Source organism: Cherax quadricarinatus, chromosome 12 (genome assembly GCF_038502225.1).
Source record: "Cherax quadricarinatus isolate ZL_2023a chromosome 12, ASM3850222v1, whole genome shotgun sequence".
NCBI classification, from domain to species: Eukaryota; Metazoa; Arthropoda; class Malacostraca; order Decapoda; family Parastacidae; genus Cherax; species Cherax quadricarinatus.
Window position 1 is genome coordinate 47038975 of NC_091303.1, and position 24630 is coordinate 47063604.

Below are 24630 nucleotides of genomic sequence, written 5' to 3' on the forward strand. Positions count from 1 at the left end.
AAAAATATAAATGATAACTGAATTCAACGCTAATTTAAAACTTGGGTGTCTTGTGTTGGTGACACTGTGTTGTTGAAATTGTAGCCGTTGCTGATGATAGGGGGGGGGGGGTCGCAGGTGTTGGTTACAACCTACCGGTTCGTTCTTCACAGTATAACTGTGAGTATTATATCCCGATGACAGGAAAGCAGGTTCTTTACCACTGCAATGATGAGGGGTTACGTCCTACAATTTCATACAGGTGCACAGATATTTAAATCCAAAAAGGGGAAGTCTCAGGACGTTAGTCCATCTCCATCAGTTCTGCTCGTTGATTGGCAGGTGACCCTCTCTGTCATCCAAGCTGGAAAGATAGACAGGTTACCCACTGCTTAAGAAATCACTCTCCATCATAAGTACAATACCTAAAAGATGTGGTGATTATTTCAACAGTCAACTTAGAGCAAAACTGAAAGGACTAAGTTTATTCTTGGTCAAAAGTAAAGCTTTCAACCAATAAATCCACTAGAATACAAGGCAGGAATGTACTTACAGTAGTGCTGGGAGCTGTGAGTCTAGTGGTTACTGTTTGGACCGGAGCCCCACACGTCACCTTTTTTGGGGGGGGGGGGAAGAATGAGGGGAAGAGATAGTGGAAGCTAGACTAACCCTACCTTAACAAGCAGCCGGCAGTCAAACTATCACTTTCAGGGTGGGGGAATAGCGGGAGCTTGACTTACCCTACCTTAACAAGTAGCTGGCAATGAAACTATCACTTTCAGGGAGGGGGAATAGCGGGAGCTTGACTTACCCTACCTTAACAAGTGGCCAGTAATGAAACTATTGTTTCTATATACTCCCTTGCTACTCCTATCTATTGAACTTTTCCCTCACACTCCCCCATACCAAGACTTATAGTCAAGGAGTATAGGAAGAATAGGCGAGGAAAAAGTTCTAACATATGGAAGTCGCGTAAGGCAAAAAATCTTCTACTGACTGTCACGACTTAACCAGTCAAAGAAATAATTGGATGAACCATTGATATACACAATATGGAACTTAAAAGCCTGGAGTGCCAATGTCCACCTCAAGAGGCGACTGTTGGTTCCCTTAAAAGTTTCTAGGTATATCAAAGGTTTGTGGTCTGTTTCTTAAATGAATTCTTTTCCCAGCAAATAAAATTTAAGTTTGGAGATTCCCCGCACAAGGGCCAAACATTCCTTTTCTATGGTGGAGTATCTCTTTTCTGTGGGAAGGAGTTTCCGGCTTAGGAAGCATACAGGGAAAGGAGTATCATCATGGTATTGTAGTAACACTGCACCTAAGCCAGTATTGGAGGCATCAGTTCTTAAACAAAATGTTTTATTAATATCTGGAATCTTAAGTATAGGGTCTTTCGAAAAGATACTTTTAATTTCATTAAACTTTTCCCGAGCTACATTGGAAAGTTCAAGAGGTTCCTTCACAGACTTTTTAAGGAAGTCGGATAAGATGCCTGTAAGATCAGTAAGGTTCGGGATAAACCGTGCATAAAAATTTACAGAACCAAGAGAGCTACGCATGAGTTTCTTGGTTTTGGGGAATTTAAATTCTAATAAAGCTTTGATCTTACTGGGGAGAGGCTGCAGAGAGTTATTAGAAAGTATCAGTCCAAGATATCTAATCTTGTTATACCCAAGGAAGCATTTCTTCGGCTTGGCAGTGAGGCCATGTGAGCGTAACCTACGCAAAACTGATGTTAATGTTTGGATATGTTCGCCCCACGTGGATGTCATTACGTAAATGTTATCAAAATAAACTGAAACATTTGGCATATTACCCAAGACCTTTCTCATCAGTCTCACGTAGGTAGCACAGGCAGTTACCAAACCGAAGGGCATAGTTCTATATTGCATCAGTCCTTGGTGTGTAGGAAAAGCGGTGTACTGCTTAGAAGAAGGATCTAACATTACTTGATGATATGCCTGCGCAATATCAATCTCTGAAAAGAAGGAAGAGTCATAAAATTTGTGTAGATCGCTATCTATTAAGGGCATAGGCTCAGCATCCCACCGAGTTATAGCATTAAGGCCTCTGAAGTCAATAGCAAGTCTATATGAATTATCCTCCTTCTTAACCATGACTTCTGGTGAACAATATGAAGATACTGAAGGTTCAATGATCTTTAGTTTTAATAATTTGTCTACCTCTCGGTCAAGTGCATCCCTAAGGTGAACTGGAACTGGGTATAATTTTCGTTTGATAGGATTGTCCGTCACTAAGTCAATCTTATGGACTACTGTGGAGGTAACACCTGGAATATCAGTAAAGACGTCTGAAAAGTTACTCACACATTGAAGTAGTTCATGTCTCTTATGGTCATCCAAAGATTCATTAGTATTAATGTTGGTTGCGTCCGAGTGGTCAAAAGTCACCAAGTCATGTAGTTCTTCATCATAGTCTAAGTTAGAGGTGTCAATTACGCACACCTTACATTCTTCAGTTGTCGTATCAAGTTCGTGTGGAAAAACTAAGTCAAAGTTATTAAGGCAGTTAACCGAATTTCATCGGTAATATTTCTTAAGGATGTTGATATGATAAAGCTTAGGTTTCCCCTTGACTTCTATGAGGTAGTCAACTTTCCCACAAATTTTTAATACTTTATATGGACCTTTCCATGCTACTAATAATTTATTTGACTTGATAGGCAAAAGTACAAGAACTTTATCTCCTACTTTAAAACTTCTCCTCTGACTTTTGGAATCAAAATAGGTTTTGTACTGGTCCATTGACACGCTTAGGTTTTTCGAAACTATATCAGAGGTCTTCTCAAGTTTGGATCTAAGGTCAAGGAGAAACTGGTAAGAAGACTAAACCTCAGCACTCACCTCGTCATTAGTCCATAAGTCATAAAGGATGGACAATGGGCCTCTGGCCCGTCTACCATAGAGAAGTTCAAAAGGTGAAAACCCCAAAGAGTCACTGGGAACTTCCCTCATGGCAAACAAAGCACAGGGTATATAAATAACAAAAAGGCACAATACCGTGACTGGAACGATACACAAATAACCCGCACATAAAAGAGAGAAGCTTACGACGACGTTTCGGTCCGACTTGGACCATTGACAAAGTCACACTAACAGAGGTGGAGCAGGACGGCTATATATAGGCAGGAAGAGGTGGAGGTAGTAGAAGTAGTAGTAGTAGTAGTAGTAGTAGTAGTAGTAGTAGTAGTAGTAGTAGTAGTAGTAGTAGTAGTACAAGAATTGTATATAATACCGACAAGATGAAATTAAGACACATGCACAACACCCGGGCATCACCATCGTAGACGTTTCGCCATCCAGCCAGCCACTGGATGGCGAAACGTCCACAACAAAGACAACCAGACGCCGCACATGTGTCTTAATTTCATCAGTAGTTGTAGTAGTAGTAGAAGAAGAAGAGGTAGTAGTAGTGGTAGTGGTAGAAGTGGGAAATAAGGATGACGAGCCAGTCAAAAACAAAGGAAGGGTAGCACTGCAAGAGAGCTAGATGCCCACAGAGGGAGAGCAAGCGCACAGAGGTGCGTGAAAGGGGAAGTGATGAAATAAAATAAATGAAGAAGGAACAGAAACACGAGACAGGAGAGAGAAAGACAACCCAGAGGAGAAAAGGAAAGAGGAAAGGGGAAGAGGAAGAAGAAAAAGAAAGAAAAAATGAGGATTCAGGTTAAGTCACGGGTGTTCTGAAGTTTGGAGCATTTTACAATGTAGTGGGAGAGGAAGGCATCTACAGAGACGAAGCCAGGGCTAAGATTCATACAAGGAAAGTTGTGTATTAGAGAGGATTCAACTAGACGGCGACTGTTCGAGTTGGAAGTAGGGAAGACAGTTTTAGTAGAAGACCAGTCAATAGGATGGCTATGATCTCTGACGTGACAGAAAAGAGCATTGTTAGTGTCGGCAAGCCTAACACTATTTTTGTGCTCCCTAAGTCTGTCAGAAAGAGATCGACCAGTTTCTCCAAAGTATTGAAGAGGACAGGAGGAGCAAGAAATAGAGTAGACACCAGGAACATCTGTAGAGGGAGGAGAGGTATGAACGAGATTAGTGCGAAGAGTGTTAGTCTGGCGGAAGGTAAGCTTGATGTCTAAGGGACGGAGAGAATTGTTGAGATTAGAAAGACCGGAAATGTAGGGAAGGCAGAGGATAGAAGAGTTCTCATGAGTAGAGAGTTTGGGAGAGAAGAAATTGCGTTTAGCACGTGAGAGGGCAGAGTCTATGAAATGGGAACGGTAGCCAAGACGGGAGAACGAATTATGAAGAGTGGAAATTTCTGCTGGAAGGAACTGAGGATCACAGATGCGGAGGGCACGGAGAAAGAGGGAGATAAGAACACTTTTCTTGACAGGGGAAGCATGATAGGAAAAGTAGTGAATGTACATGCCACTGTGCATAGGTTTTATGTGTGGGTTATTTGTGTAAAGCACAGGGTAGGTAACGATGCCACCCCTCAGGTTTAAGGGAGCAAAGTTTCCTTAAAATGGACTTGAGAATCGAATGCTGGTGCTCAATCCTCCCATTACAGCTGGGATGATAGGGTGTGGTGAAGAGAGGCTTCACTCCCAGAAGTTGGTATAGATGTTGCATTAAGTCAGATGTGAATTGTGTCCCACGGTCAGACAAAATTTCTCTAGGGATGCCCACTCTGGAGAAGATGGACAAAAGGGCTTCAGCCACCTCTGTAGTAGTTATGGTCTTTAAAGGTATGGCTTCAGGGAAACTCGAAGCATAATCAACAAATGTTAATATATATCTATGTCCCCCAGATGACAGTGGAGATAAAGGACCAACGATGTCAATAGCTACTCTTTCAAACGGTACCGTAAAGACTGGCATTTTGACCATAGGTACTCGCCTGGTACCTCGGGAGGATGACAGTTGGCAAACTTTACACGATCTACAATAGGTAGTGATATCTGAGGACATTTTTGGCCAAAAATAGGTTTCCCTAATTTTATTTAAGGTTTTACGATGCGAGAAATGTCCAGCCACTGGCAGGTCATGAGCCATTTTAAGAACAGTCTCTCTGCATTGACTTGGAACAACTAAGATGGAATAGTCTGTCTCATCTGAATTTAATTTGAATCCTGACTTGTACAAGATACCTTTTATATATTCAAATTTATATGAAAAGTTTTTCCTTTGGATAACTTGATTTTGTTTAGCGGCATTATGGCAATTCTGAAGAGAAGGGCAATTACGTTGTAAATTGACAAAGGAGTCCTTCGATATGTCTAAAGGCTTAAAGTCAGGGAAAATCAAAGGATGGACAGTAGGAGAAGCCTGGGCTTTGGTCTGAGCCCTAGTCAAGACATTTATAGTATCGGAGGTGATATCTTCACTTTCATCTAATAAGTGAACCGGTGATCCTACTGCCTCGCTTTCGAGAGTAGCATCACTGGTTTTTAATCCCACATGAATCTCACGAGACATTGTCTCATCTGAACTTTCGAGGGGCTTCTCTGACTCTACAGGAAGAGGATCTGAAACACTTATGTCCACCTTTGGTGATGAAAGGTCAACCTCAGAAGGAAGAATGGCACCTTTTACATTACCTATTAGAACGGAGCAAGAAGTGATGGGAGCTAGTACGGCTTCAGACCAACCTGTGAACCATTTAGATCTAATGTAACAACGGATGGTAGGAAAAGTGTCCGTACGGCCCAAGTAGTCTAGAAGTATAGCAGAGGAATGAGTTTCTTTAAGGTTAGGGAACAGCTTATCAGAAATGACTATACATGTGCATCCAGTGTCACGTAAAATGGTAGATACATTAAGTCCATTAACTGTTCCTGAACAGAAGGGTGCTTGGTCATTACAGTCTTTAAAACATCTTCCAACTTTTTGGACGTTCTTAGAAGGACAATCTGGACGTTTATGTTCCGTAACACCACACAAATGACAAACAGGAATAAAAGAAGTCATTTTACTTTCCACTAGAGGCTTTGATTTCTTAAGGTCTGATGAACCCTTGCCCTTAGGGTTCGATCCCTTTAGGTCTTTATAGGATTTGTGAGCTTCAGCATACAGGTCAGCAGCCTCAGCAACTTCCTCAGCTTTAATCAGGTTACGTTCTCTAATGAATATTCGTATCTGATGAGGAAGAGCTGTCAGGAACTGGTCAGCAACCATGAAGTCTCTAAGAGATTCATAACTGTGATCAATTCCTGAACTCTCTATCCAAAAGTCGAACAAACGAAAGAGTGTTACCTGTAACTGCTGAAAGTTCTGGCCCGGCTGTAAGGTGGCATACCTGAAATCTTTCCTGTAAGAAATAGTGGTTTTTTGGTATGCTTTAAGGATTGCCTTCTTCAGTAGGCTATAATTACATATAATATCCTGCGACAAAGTTGCATAGATATTCAAAGCTGTACCGGAAAATAACATTCCTAACCTGGTAGCCCAGGTGTCAGCAGGCCATTCACAGAGGGTAGCGGTATTTTCAAACCTGATAATATATGAAGTTATGTCTTCCCCCCTGTGAAGGGAGGTAAATTAGGTGTTGGAATATGTGCACTGGCTGCATGATGTTCAATTTCTCCTTCCTCTAATTGTTGTTGTGTAAGAGTTAACTTTCTATTCTCTAATTCAAGGCAAGATTTTTCGAGCTCGCAATCCTTTTCTCTCTCTATTAACTCAAGTTCTCTAGCTTTTTCCTCACGTTCTCTAGTTTTTTTCCTCACGTTCTCTAGCTTTTTCCTCAACTTCTCTATCCTTTGCTCTTTCCTCAAGTTCTCTTAATTTAACTTGTTCTTCACGTACTCTAGCTCTCTCCTCACGATCAAGTCTATCACGCTCCTTTTTGTCTTCTCTCTCTCTTTCTAGAAAAGCTGTCTTTCTTGGATTTCTCTCTCAATTCTCTCTCTCTCCTTTTTCTCTTCTCTTTTGATTCTCTCTCTCTCCTTTTCTTCTTCTCTTTCTATTCTCTCTCTCTCCTTTTCTTCTTCTCTTTCCCTTTCTAACTCTCTTTCTTCTCTCTCAATTCTCTCTCTTTCAAGTCTTTCCTGGATCTTAGCACTAATGAAAGATTCTAAATTTTTCCCTGTTATTCCTAACTTACTTTTAGCATTCATCCAAAACTGGTATTCATCCATACTTCCAAGAATAACTTAAACTATCAGGGTAAATGAAACGGGTATTAAAGAAAACGGAGGGTTCAATTCCTGCTCCGCTCAAACTGTAAATAAACCAGAGGGCTCAATCCCTACTTCAATTAAACAATATGTATTAATTAAAACGAAGGGTTCTATGCTGGCTCCGAGCAAACAGTAAGTAGAATGGGGTCACTTGACCATCCAATCTTCTCACCAACAAATCAAAGAGTGCCCTATGACAGTTCCCTTGATATAATAAAGAGCTCAATGAAACAAATTGTCACTGGAAAATCTCGGGTCCCTAGAGTCTAATCCTCCAAAGTGTTTCAAGCTCACACAAAAATAGATGGCAGAATTAACTAGTATTCCTGCCTTGACTTGACTTACAATAAATTGAGACTATCAATCACCAAATCTTTTAAATACCTGAACTGTAGTCCTACCATAGAGAATGATTACTCATGGCTGGTGGTAACCATCTGTGGTATGCGGCGTTGAAGTTCCAATGGTAGATTCGAGATGGAGTTGAATCTTGATTCAGTAGAGTTGATCCTGGCAGGGTCGCCACTTGTGAAGGCTTACTCAGCCCTGTAACAACTTCAGACAGTATTACCCAGGCTGGCTCCTCCTCAGGAAAATTAATGAATAGAAAAAGAAATAATAACTGAGAAACATAAACACTTTATTATATAGAAAATATAAAATATAAAACACTTAAATATGAAATATTAAACTACAAAGAAAATGAAAAATGAAAAATATAAATGATAACTGAATTCAACACTAATTTAAAACTTGGGTGTCTGGTGTTGGTGACACTGTGTTGTTGAAATTGTAGCCGTTGCTGATGATAGGGGGGGGGGGGTCGCAGGTGTTGGTTACAACCCACTGGTTCGTTCTTCACAGTATAACTGTGAGTATTATATCCCGATGACAGGAAAGCAGGTTCTTTACCACTGCAATGATGAAGGATTACGTCCTGCAATTTCATACAGGTGCACAGGTAATTAAATCCAAAAAGGGGAAGTCTCAGGACGTTAGTCCATCTCCATCAGTTCTGCTCGTTGATTGGCAGGTGACCCTCTCTGTCATCCAAGCTGGAAAGATAGACAGGTTACCCACTGCTTAAGAAATCACTCTCCATGATAAGTACAATACCTAAAAGATGTGGTGATTATTACAACAGTCAACTTAGAGCAAAACTGAAAGGACTAAGTTTATTCTTGGTCAAAAGTGAAGCTTTCAACCAATAAATCCACTAGAATACAAGGCAGGAATGTACTTACAGTAGTGCTGGGAGCTGTGAGTCTAGTGATTACTGTTTGGACCAGAGCCCCACATGTCACCTTTCGGGGGGGGGAGGAAGAAGGAGGGGAAGGGATAGCGGGAGCTAGACTGACCCTACCTTAACAAGCAGCCAGCAGTCAAACTATCACTTTCGGGGTGGGGGAGAAAAGGCGGGAATAGTGGGAGCTTGACTTACCCTACCTTAACAAGTAGCCGGCAATGAAACTATCACTTTCGGGGAGGGGAAAAAAAGGCGGGAATAGCGGGAGCTTGACTTACCCTACCTTAACAAGTAGCCGGCAATGAAACTATTGTTACTATATACTCCCTCGCTACTCCTATCTATTGAACTTTTCCCTCACACCAACCCAACTTTCAATGCTACCCAAGAAATAAGCTCTGATGTGCAAGTCATAAGAACATGAGAATGGAGGAACACTGCAGAAGGCCTACTGGCCCATGCGAGGCAGGTCCTTATCAAAACGACTACTACCTAAAGCTTCCCTAGAAATAACTCCCGTACCCAGTGACACCAATCAAACCCAGCCCCTCCCACTCATATATTTGTCCAGTCTCTTCTTAAAGCTACACAAGGTCCTAGCCTCTATCACCCCACTGGGAAGACTGTTCCACACATCTACAACTCTGTTAGAAAACCAGTACTCACCTACGTCCTTTCTAAATCTAAATTTATCCAACTTAAATCCATTATTCCTGGTTCTTACCTGGTTCGACACCCTCAGTACTTTATTAATATCTCCCTTGTTTATGCCCGTCATCCACTTATACACTTCAATGATACCTCCCCTCATTCTACGCCTCTCCAGAGAGTGGAGATTTAAGGCTTTGAGTCTATCTTCATACGGGAGGTTCCTTACACAGTAAATCATTTTAGTCATTCTTCTCTGTATGTTCTCTAATGAGTCTATAACCATCCTGTAGTAAGGGGACCAAAACTGAGCAGCATAATCTAAATGAGGCCTCACTAGTGATGTATAGAGCTGTAAAATAACTTTTGGACTTCTGTTACTTATACTTCTTGAGATAAATCCAAGTAATCTGTTGGCCTTGTTGCGCACACTAAGGCACTGCTGTCTTGGCTTTAGATTTCTGCTTACCATGACTCCCAAGTCTTTTTCACATTCTGTATGATCAAGCTCTACTTCACCTAGATTATAGCTTCGAGGGTTATTTTCATTACCAAGGGCAAGTACCTTACACTTATCCACATTGAACTTCATCTGCCATTTTTCAGACCAAGACATTAATTTGTCCAAATCGTCCTGGAGTTCATTGATATCCTCCTCAGAGTGAATTATACGGCCTATCTTTGTATCATCAGAAATTTACTCATGTCACTCGTAATCCCTTCATCAAGGTCATTAATGTAAATTATGAACAAGAGAGGGCCTAAAACTGATCCTTGTTCAGGGTACACCATTACCCAGTCCCTGGGCCTCAGTGCAGGCGAGTACACTTGTTCAGGGTGCTCTAAAACCCAGTCCCTGTTCCTCAGTGCAGGCGAGTACACTTGTTCTGGGTGCACCATAACCCAGTCCCTGGGCCACAGTGCAAGTGAGTACAGTTGTTCAGGGTGCACCATAACACAGTCCCTTGGCCTCAGAGCAGGTGAGTACAGCTGTTCAGGGTGCACCATAATCCAGTCCCTGGGCTTCAGTGCAGGTGAGTACAGTTGTCCAGGGTACACCATAATTTAGTCCCTGGACCTCAGTGCAGGTGAGTACAGTTGTTCAGGGTGCACTATAACCCAGTCCCTGGACCTCAGTGCAGGCGAGTACACTTGTTCAGGGTGCACCATAACCCAGTCCCTGGACCTCAGTGCAGGCGAGTACACTTGTTCAGGGTGCACCATAACCTAGTCCCTGGACCTCAGTGCAGGCGAGTACACTTGTTCAGGGTGCATCATAACCCAGTCCCTGGACCTCAGTGCTGGTGAGTACACTTGTTCAGGGTGCACCATAACCCAGTCCCTGGACCTCAGTGCTGGTGAGTACACTTGTTCAGGGTGCACCATAAGTTTATAATAAGCATAAATATTATCGTTGAAGATTTGAAGGAAATCAGTAGAAACATTCGCAAGTCACTATAAGCATTCACAAGTCACCATAACATTCATAAGTCACCATAAGCATTCACAAGTCACCACAGAAATTCACAAGTCACCATAAGTGACGATAGGCACTCAGAAGTCACCATAAGCATTCACAGGTCATCATAAGCCTTCACAAGTCACCATAAGTCACCGTAAAAATTCACAAGTCACCGCAAGTCTCCATAAGCATTTACAAGTCACCATAAGCATTCACAAGTCACCATATGCATTCGCAAGTCATTGCAAACATTCACAAGCCACCAAAAGGATTTACAAGCCACCATAAACATTCACAAGTCATCATAAGTCACCATAAGTATTCACAATTCATCATAAGTTACCATAAGCATTATAATCATGGGTTCTGTGTGTGTATCCAGGCGGGGATCAATGATAAGACTGCGGGGGCTCCTTACTTTATTTGGGATCTTGGTACACAGGCAGTGTGTTAATAAGTTGCCCAGGCCCGGAGGGCCATGCCCAGGAGAGAGTGACGGAGTGAACCTTGTTTCCTGAGAGACGTCGGCTGTCTCACTGAGGCCGAGTAAGGGTGGTACTGGCTGAAATTGGTAAGTTACTAGGTGTCAGCACCATTGTGCCACGAAATATGAACCCAGCTGGGCATACATCGCTCGGCCATGTACCCATGGTCGTCCTCGACCATGATTGATTGAAAAAAACTCTTGGTCTCTCTCTCTCTCAGGAACGAGGTACAGAACATAGAATAATATATATTCATGTGGACATGGACAGAAAAAAAAAACTTCCTACAGGGAGGGAAGGAAAAGAGATGGGGTGGGCTGAACATTGTGGTCCAAGGCAGTGAGCATCGATGGGCATTACTGCATGCCTTCCTGCATTTGGACATATACTGCAACATAGGAGACATTGCTCAGCTGAGCTGTGATGTAATGGGCATGGTTTCCTCTGGAACGGTGAAGCAGTCATCGTAGTAGTCACTGCAGGGTTTACTCAACCTGGGACACAACCTGTTGGTGCCCTCAAGTGAGGGGTCATCAATACTTGGCAACTGAGCAGGACTTCTTCTGGCAAGCAACTCAGGAGGACATTTCTCGACTGGTACTATCACTGGGCAATCACTGCCAGGGAGAGTGGAGTGAGTCGTAGCAGAGACGACTCACGTGAAACCTCTGGGAGTCGTAACAGCATACACTATAACTGGAGTGAGCGGACTTGCAGTCAAAGTGACATCATACTTTGTGCAAGCTGCTCACTGAAGCTGTGACACGAGTCAGTTGCCTGCCAACAGGGCTACTGTGGCTTGATGGTGTCATTCTCTCCACAGAGTTGGAGCCATAGCAGAGTGGTTAAGTTAGACACATGTACAACTCTTGGGTATCTTTATTGAGGAAACGTTTCGCCACACAGTGGCTTCATCAGTCCATACAAAGGATAAACTTGAAGAACAGGAGGAGAATGAGGTAATCAGTCCCTCAACCTTGAGTCGATGTGGTCAGTCCATCAATCTTGATTGATGGACTGACCACATCGACTCAATAAAGATACCCAAGAGTTGCACATGTGTCTAACTTAACAACGTGTCGGTTCTTTGAACCATTCATCTACAAGTCATAGCAGAGGTTGGTCTAAGCATCCCCAGACTGGATTTCTACATATAACTGCATTCTCACCGTCAGGAGGTGGTGTGAAACAAGTCTCAATAGGGAGTCATAGCAGGTACAATTCAGGCATCTATGTACAATCTTTGTAGGTTTTCTGTAAATTTTAAAATTTAGAGAAAACCTACAAATAACTGTTCCTTTCTACACTATTATTCTTCCCATCAAGATAGAGTTAAACTGTCTGTTATCTCATCAATGTTTTTGAGAGCTTTACGTATTTGTAGTCCAGAGTTCATAGATGAAGAAATATCCACAATTTATGAAATAGCCATTGATCTGAAATACCCGAGAAATTTGTTAGAAATACTTTTTACAATCCAAAAAGGGACAACCAACCTTATTCAACTAAAAATATGTTGATTCTCCCTTACCATGAAAACTTGGTTGATATGCCTTCTCTTCTTAAGACTTTTAATATTAAAGTTGTATTTAAAAATCTTGATACAGTAAAAAAAACTTTTGATAAAGAATTCCCCCCAAAATGCTGACGGATGTGTCTATAAGATTCCTTGTAAAATTTGCGATAAAGTTTATTACGGTCAAACTGGTAAAAATCTCGAACTTAGATTAAAACAACATAAATATAGCATTAGAACTGGACAAGATTCCAATGCTCTATTTATTCATGTAAGAGATTTTAACCATCCAATTGATTTTCAAAAAGTTGAGAAAGTTGTATCAAGCAAGTCCATGGTCGACAGGAATATAATTGAATCTTGTTTCATAAAAAGCAGTTTTGAAAATAATATGAATATTTCCTTTGGTTTATATAAATTAGATTCATTTATAATTAATAAAATTTGGGAAGAATTTAATAATACATTGGACAAATAATAAACCTTATTTGTTAGTGGGATGTCGTGAGGACCTGTCTAGTTGGGCCAGCGGACCTACTGCAATGTTCATCTTTTCTTATGAGTCCGGTATTGTCGCGCGTCAGGTGTTTCTTTGTTGTGGGGGTTGACTGTGAGGTGTGGTCTTAGCCCTTTAATTGCCTTCCTTTGATGTATTACTTTCATAGTTCCTTGACAATGTGAGGAGTCACGAAAGGGCTTGGAATTTCACTACTCTTTTACAATGGTTGTTTTGCATATTTTAAAATCACCTATTTACTGTGATTTTATTGCATATATATATATATATATATATATATATATATATATATATATATATATATATATATATATATATATATATATATATATATATATATATATATATATACGATTGAATGAATGTCATTCATTAAATAACAGTCCTGCCATTCATTAATCACAGTTGAGACGACCCTCCAAATCGCAAATATACCTACTGACACTGTACTAAAGACAATGTAGTAAGACATGTTTTACACACCTTCAGGACTCAAGTTAACTAATCACTTTGTATGAATCCTTAAATGCATGTTACCTTGTTTACTCCTCAACAGCATGTAAGATCATAAAAAACCCACTTAGATATATGCATATATGCTGTGTCCCTTTATACAGTATATTATATGAATAGGTATTGTATATGTCTTTGCTGAGCAGTACTTATAAGTACACTCAATTCATCCGTAATATAAAAGTAACATCCTGAATAAAACTTGTACATATCACGTTCTATACTGCTAACTTTCACTCTTTCCTCTCCTGCAGTATGGTCAGAGCTCCCACATGATGTACTTGGCCTCAGGCACAGCAGATGACTATATGTACAGCCTTGGAGTTCCCTTTGCATACACTATTGAGCTCCCAAAAGACAGTTTTAGCCTCCCTCCCAGGGACATCCTACCCTTGGCTGAGCAGCTGTGGGATACAATAGTTTGTACGGCTGGTGAGATCGCTCGCTCCACCCACGCTAAGAGCTTCTGCATGAAGAGGATAGTCAAAATCCGAGGACATGGAAACCAAACCGTGATGGCCTGGGTTCACAAGAAGGTGCCCCTGGCTCAGGCTCACCAGCTGCTCAGAGAGAGATATTCAGCAAGAATGGCAAGCGTCAGGGGCGCCGAAGTTTAACTTAGTGGTTAATAAAAGTTGAATCCCCGAAGTTTAACGAGCATATATGTTTTTTCTCGGAAGTTTGTTCAACAGTTTAATTCAACAGATATTTAATTTATGATTCCCAGTATCTATCAAGGCCCCTAAACTGGAAACCAGCTATTATTTTTCACTGTAAATATTCTTAAAATTTCTACATGCAAACCTCTTCATGAGGATTATGTGTTATGACTGCTAATTGATTTGGCCTCTGAAACACAATATGAGCCTAAATCAGTATCAAAATTTATTACTGATATTTTACAATGGCGTCCTTTTAGAACGCAATATTTGTAGTGATTTGTAATGTTCAGAAGATGTAAAGTGATGAGACGGTTGGGTTGAGGAGGGAAACTTGTTCATCACAATTTTGTTAAATTGTCAGAAGCTTTTGATTTTTTTGATTGAAAGTGCGTATGAGAGAATGATAATATACCTATGAAGATTTACGAGTTTTTCTACTCTTGGAACACGGCAATGGGCCAGGTATGTCTGGTGCTTGCCTGGTTAACCATGTTGTTGCTACCGGCTTCCTGCAGCACAACAACCTGGTTCATCTGGTACCTGGTGAATATGCTTCTCTAGTTTTCTCTTGAAGACTCTACACTTATTTCAGTAGTGTGTCTGATATTTCCTGGTAAGATGTTGAATAGTCTGGGGCCACGGATGTTGATGCAGTGTTCCCTTATTGTGCCCACTGCACCCCTGCTGTTTACTGGGTTTATTCTGCACTTCCTCCCATGTCTCTCACTCTAGCATGTTGTTATAGCAGTGTGTAGATTTGGAACAAGGTTCAGGTGTATATTAACATGCATCACTCTCTCTCCTCCGCTCCATTAAGTGCATATTTAAAACTTTAAGGCGTTCTTAGTAATTTAAATATTTTACAGGCTCTGTGCGAGCTCTAAACTCTCACTGTATTTGTTCAAGCTCTGATATTTCTCCTGCCCTGAACTGGGCCGTCAGCACTGAGCAATATTCCAAAAAAAGGGATTTGAAAAATGTCACCATTGGGATTATTTTTCTTGCTTTGAATAATCATGTCAGCTGAAAGGTCAGTTGACATAATTATTCCCAAGTCTTTCACGTGTTGCTTTTGTTCTATATGACGACCTTCTTGAGTTATGTATACAATAGCCCGTTTTAGTTTTTCATTGTTTCCATACCTAAGCTGGAATTTACCATTCAAAGTCATGTTGTTCTCCGCTGCCCACTGGAAAACACTGCTTATGTCTTCTTGTAATTTTTCAGTGTCTTCTTCCAACGCCTCCGTAATTCTGTCATAGTGGTTCAGCAGTTGTGAGAGGCATGATCATCCTGCTGGTCTGGGTTATGCCGATTGTATTGTTTCATGAAGTTTGTGATTTGTCATCTCATCACTCTTTTGAAGATTTTTATGTGGGAAGTTAGCGCTTCTGGTCTGTATTTTTTTTTTTTAGCTAGTGCTGTACTACGTCCCTTATGCAAAGGAATTATATTTGCACTCTATAAGGTCTCCGGTATTTCGTCTAGATCTAGGAACTTTTTTATATAAATAGGGAATTCCACAAATCTGGTCCGAGTGCTGAGTGAGTATGTTTACAAATTCTTTTTTGAATTCTACGGGATTAATTGGTCTGCTGGACAGAAAAAACTTTCCGCATTGTCTATGTTGTCATTTAATGGTTTGCTGAACACCGACTCATATTGTTCTTTTAGAATTTCACTCATACCCTGTTTATCATTAGTATATGATTGTCCTCTCATGAAGGGTCCAGTTCTACAGATAGTTCTTGGCTTGAATTTTGAATATGAATAGTTTTTTTTTTTTGCAGTATCCTGGATGGCCTTTTGTTCCCTTTGTGCTTCTTCTGTGTGGTATAACATCCTCAGTTTTTGCTCTAAATCTGTGAACTTACAGCTAAGATTATCTTGTTTTTAAGCAATTCGGTAACCAGTTTTCTTCTTTTGTACTATCTCGCACGTCCTTTTTCTATATCTGATTTTCTAGGTTTCCTAAATGGTACATAATTAATATAGACCTTGTATGCTTATTTATATATTCAGCTTCTCCAGGTACTGGTGAGGTTTTAGGTTGCTCGTGTCTGTCTCCCACGATAAGTCTGATAGTTCTTGATTGTTTTTGTTCCGGTCAATTCTATGGCTGTTGGAATTAAACTTACTGAATATCCCTTTCGTTACATTAAACTGAGTTTATACTCGTTTGTACTTCTATGATGATGTGGTCAGAGTATATTGTTTTTGTGACTGTTACGTCTCAGTTGTTTGAGAAGATCAAATACTGCGCTTTTTTTTTCATTTCTACTAGGATTAGTTATCCGTTGGTTCAGTGGAAACTTTTCACAAAGCCTCATTAGTTCCCTGGTATATACCATTGATCCAGGATGCTTCCAGGACTATTTCTGGCATAACGTTGTGTTGAGTCACCTCCCATTTTACATGTGGGAGATTGAAATCTCCAAGGAAGATAACATTTGGTGTGGGATTTTTCAGCCTTTTAAAGCATATCAAAAAACCACAAATTCTTACAGGAAAGATTTCAGGTATGCCACCTTACAGCCTGGCCAAAACTTTCAGCAGTTACAAGTAACACTCTTTCGAAATTGATCACAGTTATGAATCTCTTAGAGACTTCATGGTTGCTGACCAGTTCCTGACAGCTCTTCCCCACCAGATAAGAACATTCATTAGAGAACGTAACCTGATTAAAGCTGAGGAAGTTGCTGAGGCTGCTGACCTGTATGCTGAAGCTCACAATTCCTATAAAGACCTAAAGGGATCGAACCTTAAGGGCAAGGGTTCACCAGATCTTAAGAAATCAAAGCCTCTAGTGGAGAGTAAACTGACTTCTTTTATTCCGGTTTGTCATTTATGTGGTGTTAAGGGACATAAACGTCCAGATTGTCCTTCTAAGAAGGTCCAAAAAGTTGGAAGATGTTTTAAAGACTGTAATGACCAAGCACCCTTCTGTTCAGGAACAGTTAATGGACTTAATGTATCTACCATTTTACGAGACACTGGATGCACATGTATAGTCATTTCTGATAAGCTGTTCCCTAACCTTAAAGAAACTCATTCCTCTGCTATTCTTTCAGACTACTTGGGCCGTACAGACACTTTTCCTACCATCCGTTGTTACATTAGGTCTAATTGGTTCACAGGTTGGTCTGAAGCTGTACTAGCTCCCATCACTTCTTGCTCCATACTAATAGGTAATGTAAAAGGTGCCATTCTTCCTTCTGAGGTTGACCTTTCATCACCAAAGATGGACTTAGGTGTTTCAGATCCTCTTCCTGTAGAGTCGGAGAAGCCCCTCGAAAGTTCAGATGAGACAATGTCTCGTGAGATTCATGTGGGATTAAAAACCAGTGATACTACTCTCGAAAGCGAGGTAGTAGGATCACCGGTTTACTTGTTAGATGAAAGTGAGGACATCGCCTCCGATACTATAAATGTCTTGACTAGGGCTCAGACCAAAGCCCAGGCTTTTCCTACTGTCCACCCTTTGATTTTCCCTGACTTTAAGCCTTTAGATATGTCGAAGGACTCCTTTGTCAATTTACAACGTAATTGCCCTTCTCTTCAGAATTGCCATAACGCAGCTAGACAAAATCAAGTTATCCAAAGGAAAAACTTTTCATATAAATTTGAATATATAAAAGGTATCCTGTATAAATCAGTATTCAAATTAAATTCAGATGAGACAGACTATTCCATCTTAGTTGTTCCAAGTCAATGCAGAGAGACTGTTCTTAAAATGGCTCATGACCTACCAGTGGCCGGACATTTCTCGCATCGTAAAACCTTGAATAAAATTAGGGAAACCTATTTTTGGCCCAAAATGTCCTCAGATATCACTACCTATTGCAGATCGTGTAAAGTTTGCCAACTGTCATCCTCCCGACGTACCCGGCGAGTACCTATGGTCAAAATGCCAGTCTTTACGGTACCGTTTGAAAGAGTAGCTATTGACATTGTTGGTCCTTTATCACCACTTTCATCTGGGGGACATAGATATATATTAACATTAGTTGATTATGCTTCGAGTTTCCATGAAGCTGTACCCTTAAAGACCATAACTACTACAGAGGTGGCTGAAGCCCTTTTGTCCATCTTCTCCAGAGGTGGCATCCCTAGAGAGATTTTGTCTGACCGTGGGACACAATTCACATCCGACTTAATGCAACATCTCTACCAACTTCTGGGAGTGAAGCCTCTCTTCACCACACCCTATCATCCCAGCTGTAATGGGAGGATTGAGCGCCAGCATTCGGTTCTCAAATCCATTTTAAGGAAACTTTGCTTCCTTAAACCTAATGAGTGGCATCGTTACCTACCCTGTGCTTTGTTTGCCATGAGGGAAGTTCCCAGTGACTCTTTGGGGTTTTCAACTTTTGAACTTCTCTGTGGTAGACAGGCCAGAGGCCCATTGTCCATCCTTTATGACTTGTGGACTAATGAGGAGGTGAGTGCTGAGGTTCATTTTTCTTACTAGTTTCTCCTTGACCTTAGATCCAAACTTGAGGAGACCTCTGACATAGTTTCGAAAAACTTAAGCTTATCAATGGACCAGTACAAAACCTATTTTGATTCCAAAAGTCAGAGGAGAACTTTTAAAGTAGGGGATGAAGTTCTGGTACTTTTACCATTAAAATCAAATAAATTATTAGTAGCATGGAAAGGTCCGTATAAGGTGTTAAAAATTTGTGGGAAAGTTGATTATCTCATAGAAGTCAAGGGGAAACCTAAGCTTTATCATATCAACATCCTTAAGAAATATTACCGAAGAAATTCGGTTAACCGCCTGAATAACTTTGATTTAGTTTTTCCACATAAACGTTATGAGACAACTGAGGAGTGTAAGGTGTGCGTAATTGACACCTCTAACGTGGACTATGACAGAGAACTACATGACTTGGTGACTCTTGACCACTCAGGTGCAACAAACATTAATATTAATGAGTCTTTGGATGACCATAAGAAACATGAACTACTTCAATGTGTGAGTAACTTCTCAGACGTTTTTACTGATATTCCAGGTGTCACCTCCACGGTAGTCCATAAGATTGACTTAGTGACGGACAATCCTATCAAACGGAAATTATACCCAGTTCCAGTTCACCTTAGGGATGCATTTGACCGAGAGGTAGACAGATTATTAAAGGTAAAGATCATTGAACCTTCAGTATCTGCATATTGTTCACCAGTAGTCATGGTTAAGAAGGAGGATAATTCTTATAGACTTGCTATTGACTTCAGAGGCCTTAATGCTATAACTCGGTGGGATGCTGAGCCTATGCCCTTAATAGATAGTGATATACACAAATTTTATAACTCTTCCTTCTTTTCAGAGATTGATATTGCACAAGCATATCATCAAGTAATGTTAGATCCTTCTTCTAAGCGGTACACCGCTTTTCCTACCCACCAAGGATTGATGCAGTATAGAACAATGCCCTTCAGTTTGGTAACTGCCTGCGCTACTTACGTGAGACTGATGAGAAAGGTCTTGGGTAATATGCCAAATGCTTCAGTTTATTTTGATAACATTTACGTAATGACATCCAATTGGGGCAAGCATATCCAAACATTAACATCAGTTTTACGTAGGTTAAGCTCACATGGCCTCACTGCCAAGCTGAAGAAATGCTTCCTTGGGTATAACAAGATTAGATATCTCGGACTGATTCTTTCTAATAACTCTTTGCAGCCTCTCCCCAGTAAGATCAAAGCTTTATTAGAGTTTAAATTCCCCAAAACCAAGAAGCTCATGCATAGCTTTCTTGGTTCTGTAAATTTTTATGCACGGTTTATCCCGAATCTTACTGATCTTACAGGCATCTTATCCGACTTCCTTAAAAAGTCTGTGAAGGAACCTCTTGAACTTTCCGACGTAGCTCGGGAAAAGTTTAATGAGATTAAAAATATATTCTCAAAAGACCCTATACTTAAGATTCCAGATATTAATAAAACATTTTGTTTAAGAACTGATGCCTCCAATACTGACTTAGGTGTGGCATTACTACAATACCATGATGGTACTCCCTTCCCAGTATGCTTCCTAAGCCGGAAACTCCTTCCTGCAGAAACGAGATACTCCACCATAGAAAAGGAATGTTTGGCCCTTGTGTGGGGTGCCTCCAAGCTTAAATTTTATTTACTGGGAAAAGAATTCATTTTAGAGACGGATCACAAACCTTTGATATACCTAGAAACTTTTAAGGGAACCAACAGTCGCCTCTTGAGGTGGACATTGGCTCTCCAAGCTTTTAAGTTCCATATTGTGTATATCAATGGTTCATCCAATTATTTCTCTGGTTAAGTCTTGACAGTCAGTAGAAGATTTGTTGCCTTACGCGACTTCCACGTGTTAGAACTTTTTCCTCGCCTATTCTTCTTTTACTCCTTGACTATAAGTCTTCGTATGGGGGAGTGTGAGGGAAAAGTTCAACAGATAGGGGTAGCAAGCGAGTATGGTGACGATAGTTTGATTGCCGGCTGCTTGTTAAATGTTAATGTACCAGACGGTACTTAAGAATTATAAATGTGATATGTGCTATCAGCACAATAATACTGTACACGAGAGAAGTGATTATTCTTATTTTGTTGATATTGATTTAATTTAATTTGATATACGCCTAGACAACTTAATTATTAATAAATTTATTAAATTTTAATTTCTCTAGTTAGTAGCCTACCAGTTGTAATCCTGAAGCACTAATAATCTTATTGAATTCTAAGGGATACTTGGACCAGGATACTGACTAATTGTTACGAAAACCCAGTAACAGGTTGGATGCTAGAAGGGCAGTCCTTTCTAGTATTCACTGGAGATCTCTAAGCTTTTAGAATCGCGTTTTTTGTAACAGTGAGTGTTACTGTCACGCTGTACCTCGACAGTGAGAGTTACTGTCACACTGCACCTTGACAGTGAGTGTTACTGTTACGTTGCACCTTGACAGTGGGTGTTACTATCACAATACACGTTGATAGTGAGTGTTACTGTCACACTGCACCTTGGCAGTGAGTGTTACTTTCACACTGCACCTTGACAGTGAGTGTTACCGCCACACTGTACCTTGATAGTGTGTGTTACTGTTACACTGCGCTTTGACAATGAGTGTTACTGCCACAGTGCACCTTGATAGTGAGTGTTACTGTCATACTGCACCTTGATAGTGAGTGCTACTGTCACACTGCTCCTTGATAGTGTTAGTGTCCCACAGAACCTTGATAGTGAGTGTTACTGTCACACTGCACGTTGATAGTGAGTGTTTCTGTCACACTGAACCTTGATAGTGAGTGTTACTGTCACACTGCACCTTGATAGTGAGTGTTACTGTCCCACTGCACTTTGACAGTGAGTGTTTCTGCCAGACTGCGCCTTGATAGTGTTACTGCCACACTTCCCCTTGATAGTGAGGGTTACTGTCACACTGCACCTTGACAGTGAGTGTTACTGTCGCACTGCACCTTGATAGTGAGTGTTACCGTCACACTGCACATTGACATTGAGTGTTACCGTCACACTGCAACTTGACAGTGAGTGTTACCTTCACACTGCGCCTTAGTAGTGAGTGTTTCTGTCTCGCTGCACCTTGATAGTGTTATTGCCACGCTACACCTTGATAGTGAGTGTTACTGCCACATTGCACCTTGACAGTGAATGTTACTGTCACAATGCACCTGGATAGCGAATGTTACTGCCAGCCTGCACCTTGATAGTGAGTGTTACTGTCACAAAACACCTTGAATATGAGTGCTACTGCCAGCCTGCACCTTGATAGTGAGTGCTACCGTCACACTGCACATTGACAATGAGTGTTACCGCCACAATGCACCTTGACAGTGAGTGTTACTGTCACACTGTACCTTGACAGTGAGTGCTACTGCCAGTCTGCACCTTGACTGTGAGTGTTACTGATACACTGCACCTTGACAGTGAGTGTTACTGCCAGTCTGCACCTTGACAGTGATTGTTACCGTCACATTGCACCTTGAGAGTGTTACTGTCACACTGTACCTTGACAGTGAGTGTTACTGCCAGTCTGCACCTTGACAGTGAGTGTTACTGACACACAGCACCTTGACAGTGAGTGTTACTGTCACACTGTACCTTGACAGTGAGTGTTACTGCCAGTCTGCACCTTGACTGTGAGTGTTACTGACACAGCACCTTGACAGTGAGTGTTACTGACACAGCACCTTGACAGTGAATGCTACTGCCAGTCTACACCTTGACAGTGAGTGTTACTGTCACACTGTACCTTGACAGTGAGCGTTACTGCCAGTCTGCACCTTGACAGTGTTACTGCCACACTGCACCTTGACAGTGTTACTGCCAGTGTTACTGACAGTGTTACAAGGTGAATGGTGAATGTTCGCTGTAACTGGGCAGCCGCAGCAAGCAACAACAAGGCTGCTCCTATATCTTGCCGTCCCCTGGGCCTATCCGAACTCCAGTGATGGCCAAATTTGCAAGTACTGCTGCAACAACATGCAAGGAACCTATAGTGACATAAAAACTGACGGTGACGACAACGAAATGGACTAAATATGACAAAAGAGGGACCGGCATTCAAGTACCAGACCTGCTGCCAGACGTGAACCAGACATGAGACGTTTTCCACTACAATGAAATAACTGACCTCCATATCAACTGCACCAGTGTTTAACGGGAAGACAACATGGCAGAAAACCTGATCAACTAAATCTCCAAGGAAATGACAGGTCTGTAGGACTTTTTTCTTCAGTGCCAAACGAGGGAAAGAATTGAGCATTTAAACATGGCTGGCCGGCATCCAAACAGCCGCTACTGCCAGACGTACAACTAGCGAAGTGAAATTCTCATCTTTACTGACGTTCATCTGTTGACAGTAGCATCATATCTGTACCACCATCATATCACCTGTACCAGTGCTAACGAGAGGGAAACACAGGAGACATCGTCAAATCAACAGTATAAAACTCCAAGGTTATAGGTCGGATATCCCTCAGTGCCAGTCGTGGGAAAGAAGTGAATAGTTAAACAGTCAAGGTTAATGTTATAGTAGCTGACCTATATTCAGCTGACCAGTGTACAGTGAGAGAATCATAGCAGAAAACGCCAAATATATCTATAAACTCAAGGAAAGTCAGGTTGTAGGTGGCGTTACTCCCCTCAGTGTTTTAAAAATGGCTGAGTCAGCAAAACAGGTCAGGCAGTCAACAACACCACACAACCCCCGATAAATGGAATTGAGGGGGATTTGGAAGGATAAAACCATGGATTAAACCTTTCTGATCTACCAGAATGGAAAGGAGTTAGAAGTTAATTGGTGAAGCCAGACTGTGAAGTGAGATGGGAAGGGGAGTGTGTAATAAGGGGTTAACTGTAAGGGTTGTGTGAAGTAAAGGGAAAAGTGAGCAGTGAAGAGGGTTTTGAAGAGGAAATTTTACTAGTAATTCAGTGGTGATTGCTAAAGCAGATACTAAGTGTACTAGGGACTGGAAAAGAGAAATAAATATTATTGTATATGAGTAAAAGAGCGAGGAGTGAAAATGGCAGGCATTAGGAGGGTACAGGCTGCCATAATTATATTTATATTTCTTCTTCAATTCCATGAAGAAAGAAATCAGTCATGGGAGCTGGAAAAGGTGAATGGAGTAACAGCGCCCTGGACAGTAAAAGCCCAACAGTTGCCATCCTACCAGAAAAGTAAATGTCACTATCGCCGCAAGGTATGGCAACACTGCATACCCAAACAAAAACAGTGGCACACAGCTCTTATTGTAGCGCTCTTAAGTGGTGATATCCAAATTAATCCAGGACCTCAAACTATTGTGCAGAGGCAAAACAGACAGATAAATGACGGTGATAATGACGGTCTAGTAGCTAGGAATGATGACCTTAACTCCATATGTAATGCATACATAGGTCAATGTGAGACAATACAGCCATTATTATCTCAAACACTACCAAACAGGTGCGTACACTGTACTAAAGTACGCATGAAAAACAGAAAAGGCACCTTATGTAAAATGTGTAAGGGGTGGGTGCATGATGGATGTATGTACAATTATAGCAACGGTGCCAGAATTCATTTTGTGTGTAACAACTGCACTTTGGCACAGTTACCCTTTAGCAGTGATGACATTGATTTACCAAATTTTAATACAAATGACCCATTGCCATATATTGATGATTATGATTGCTTTATGAAAACAGGCCTTCACTTTATTCATGTCAATGCAAGATCACTTCTTCCTAAATTGGCAGAGATTAGGATTCTAGCTAACAAAATTAGGGCGGCAGTTATAACCATCTCTGAATCTTGGTTGGATGATACGGTGACTGACGACGAGGTCAAAATAGATGGTTACAATATAAAACGCTTAGATAGGAACAGAAAGGGTGGTGGAGTATGTGCCTACATTAGAAATGACTTAGCTTACAACCCAAGACCTGATTTAAATAGCAATAAACTG

At 41.0% G+C, this 24630-nt stretch overlaps 1 protein-coding gene across 2 annotated transcripts in view; it reads left to right on the forward strand.

The window, feature by feature from the left end:
- Window positions 1-14612, forward strand: part of LOC128686549 (carboxypeptidase B) — a 107336-nt gene extending 92724 nt beyond the window's left edge. For both annotated transcript variants that reach the window (XM_070084343.1, XM_070084344.1), the window contains one exon: window positions 13780-14612. In XM_070084343.1, the coding sequence (XP_069940444.1) occupies window positions 13780-14142 (363 nt within the window). In that variant the 3' untranslated portion in view covers window positions 14143-14612. The remainder of the gene's footprint in view (window positions 1-13779) is intronic.
- The last annotated feature ends 10018 nt before the right edge of the window (window positions 14613-24630 follow it).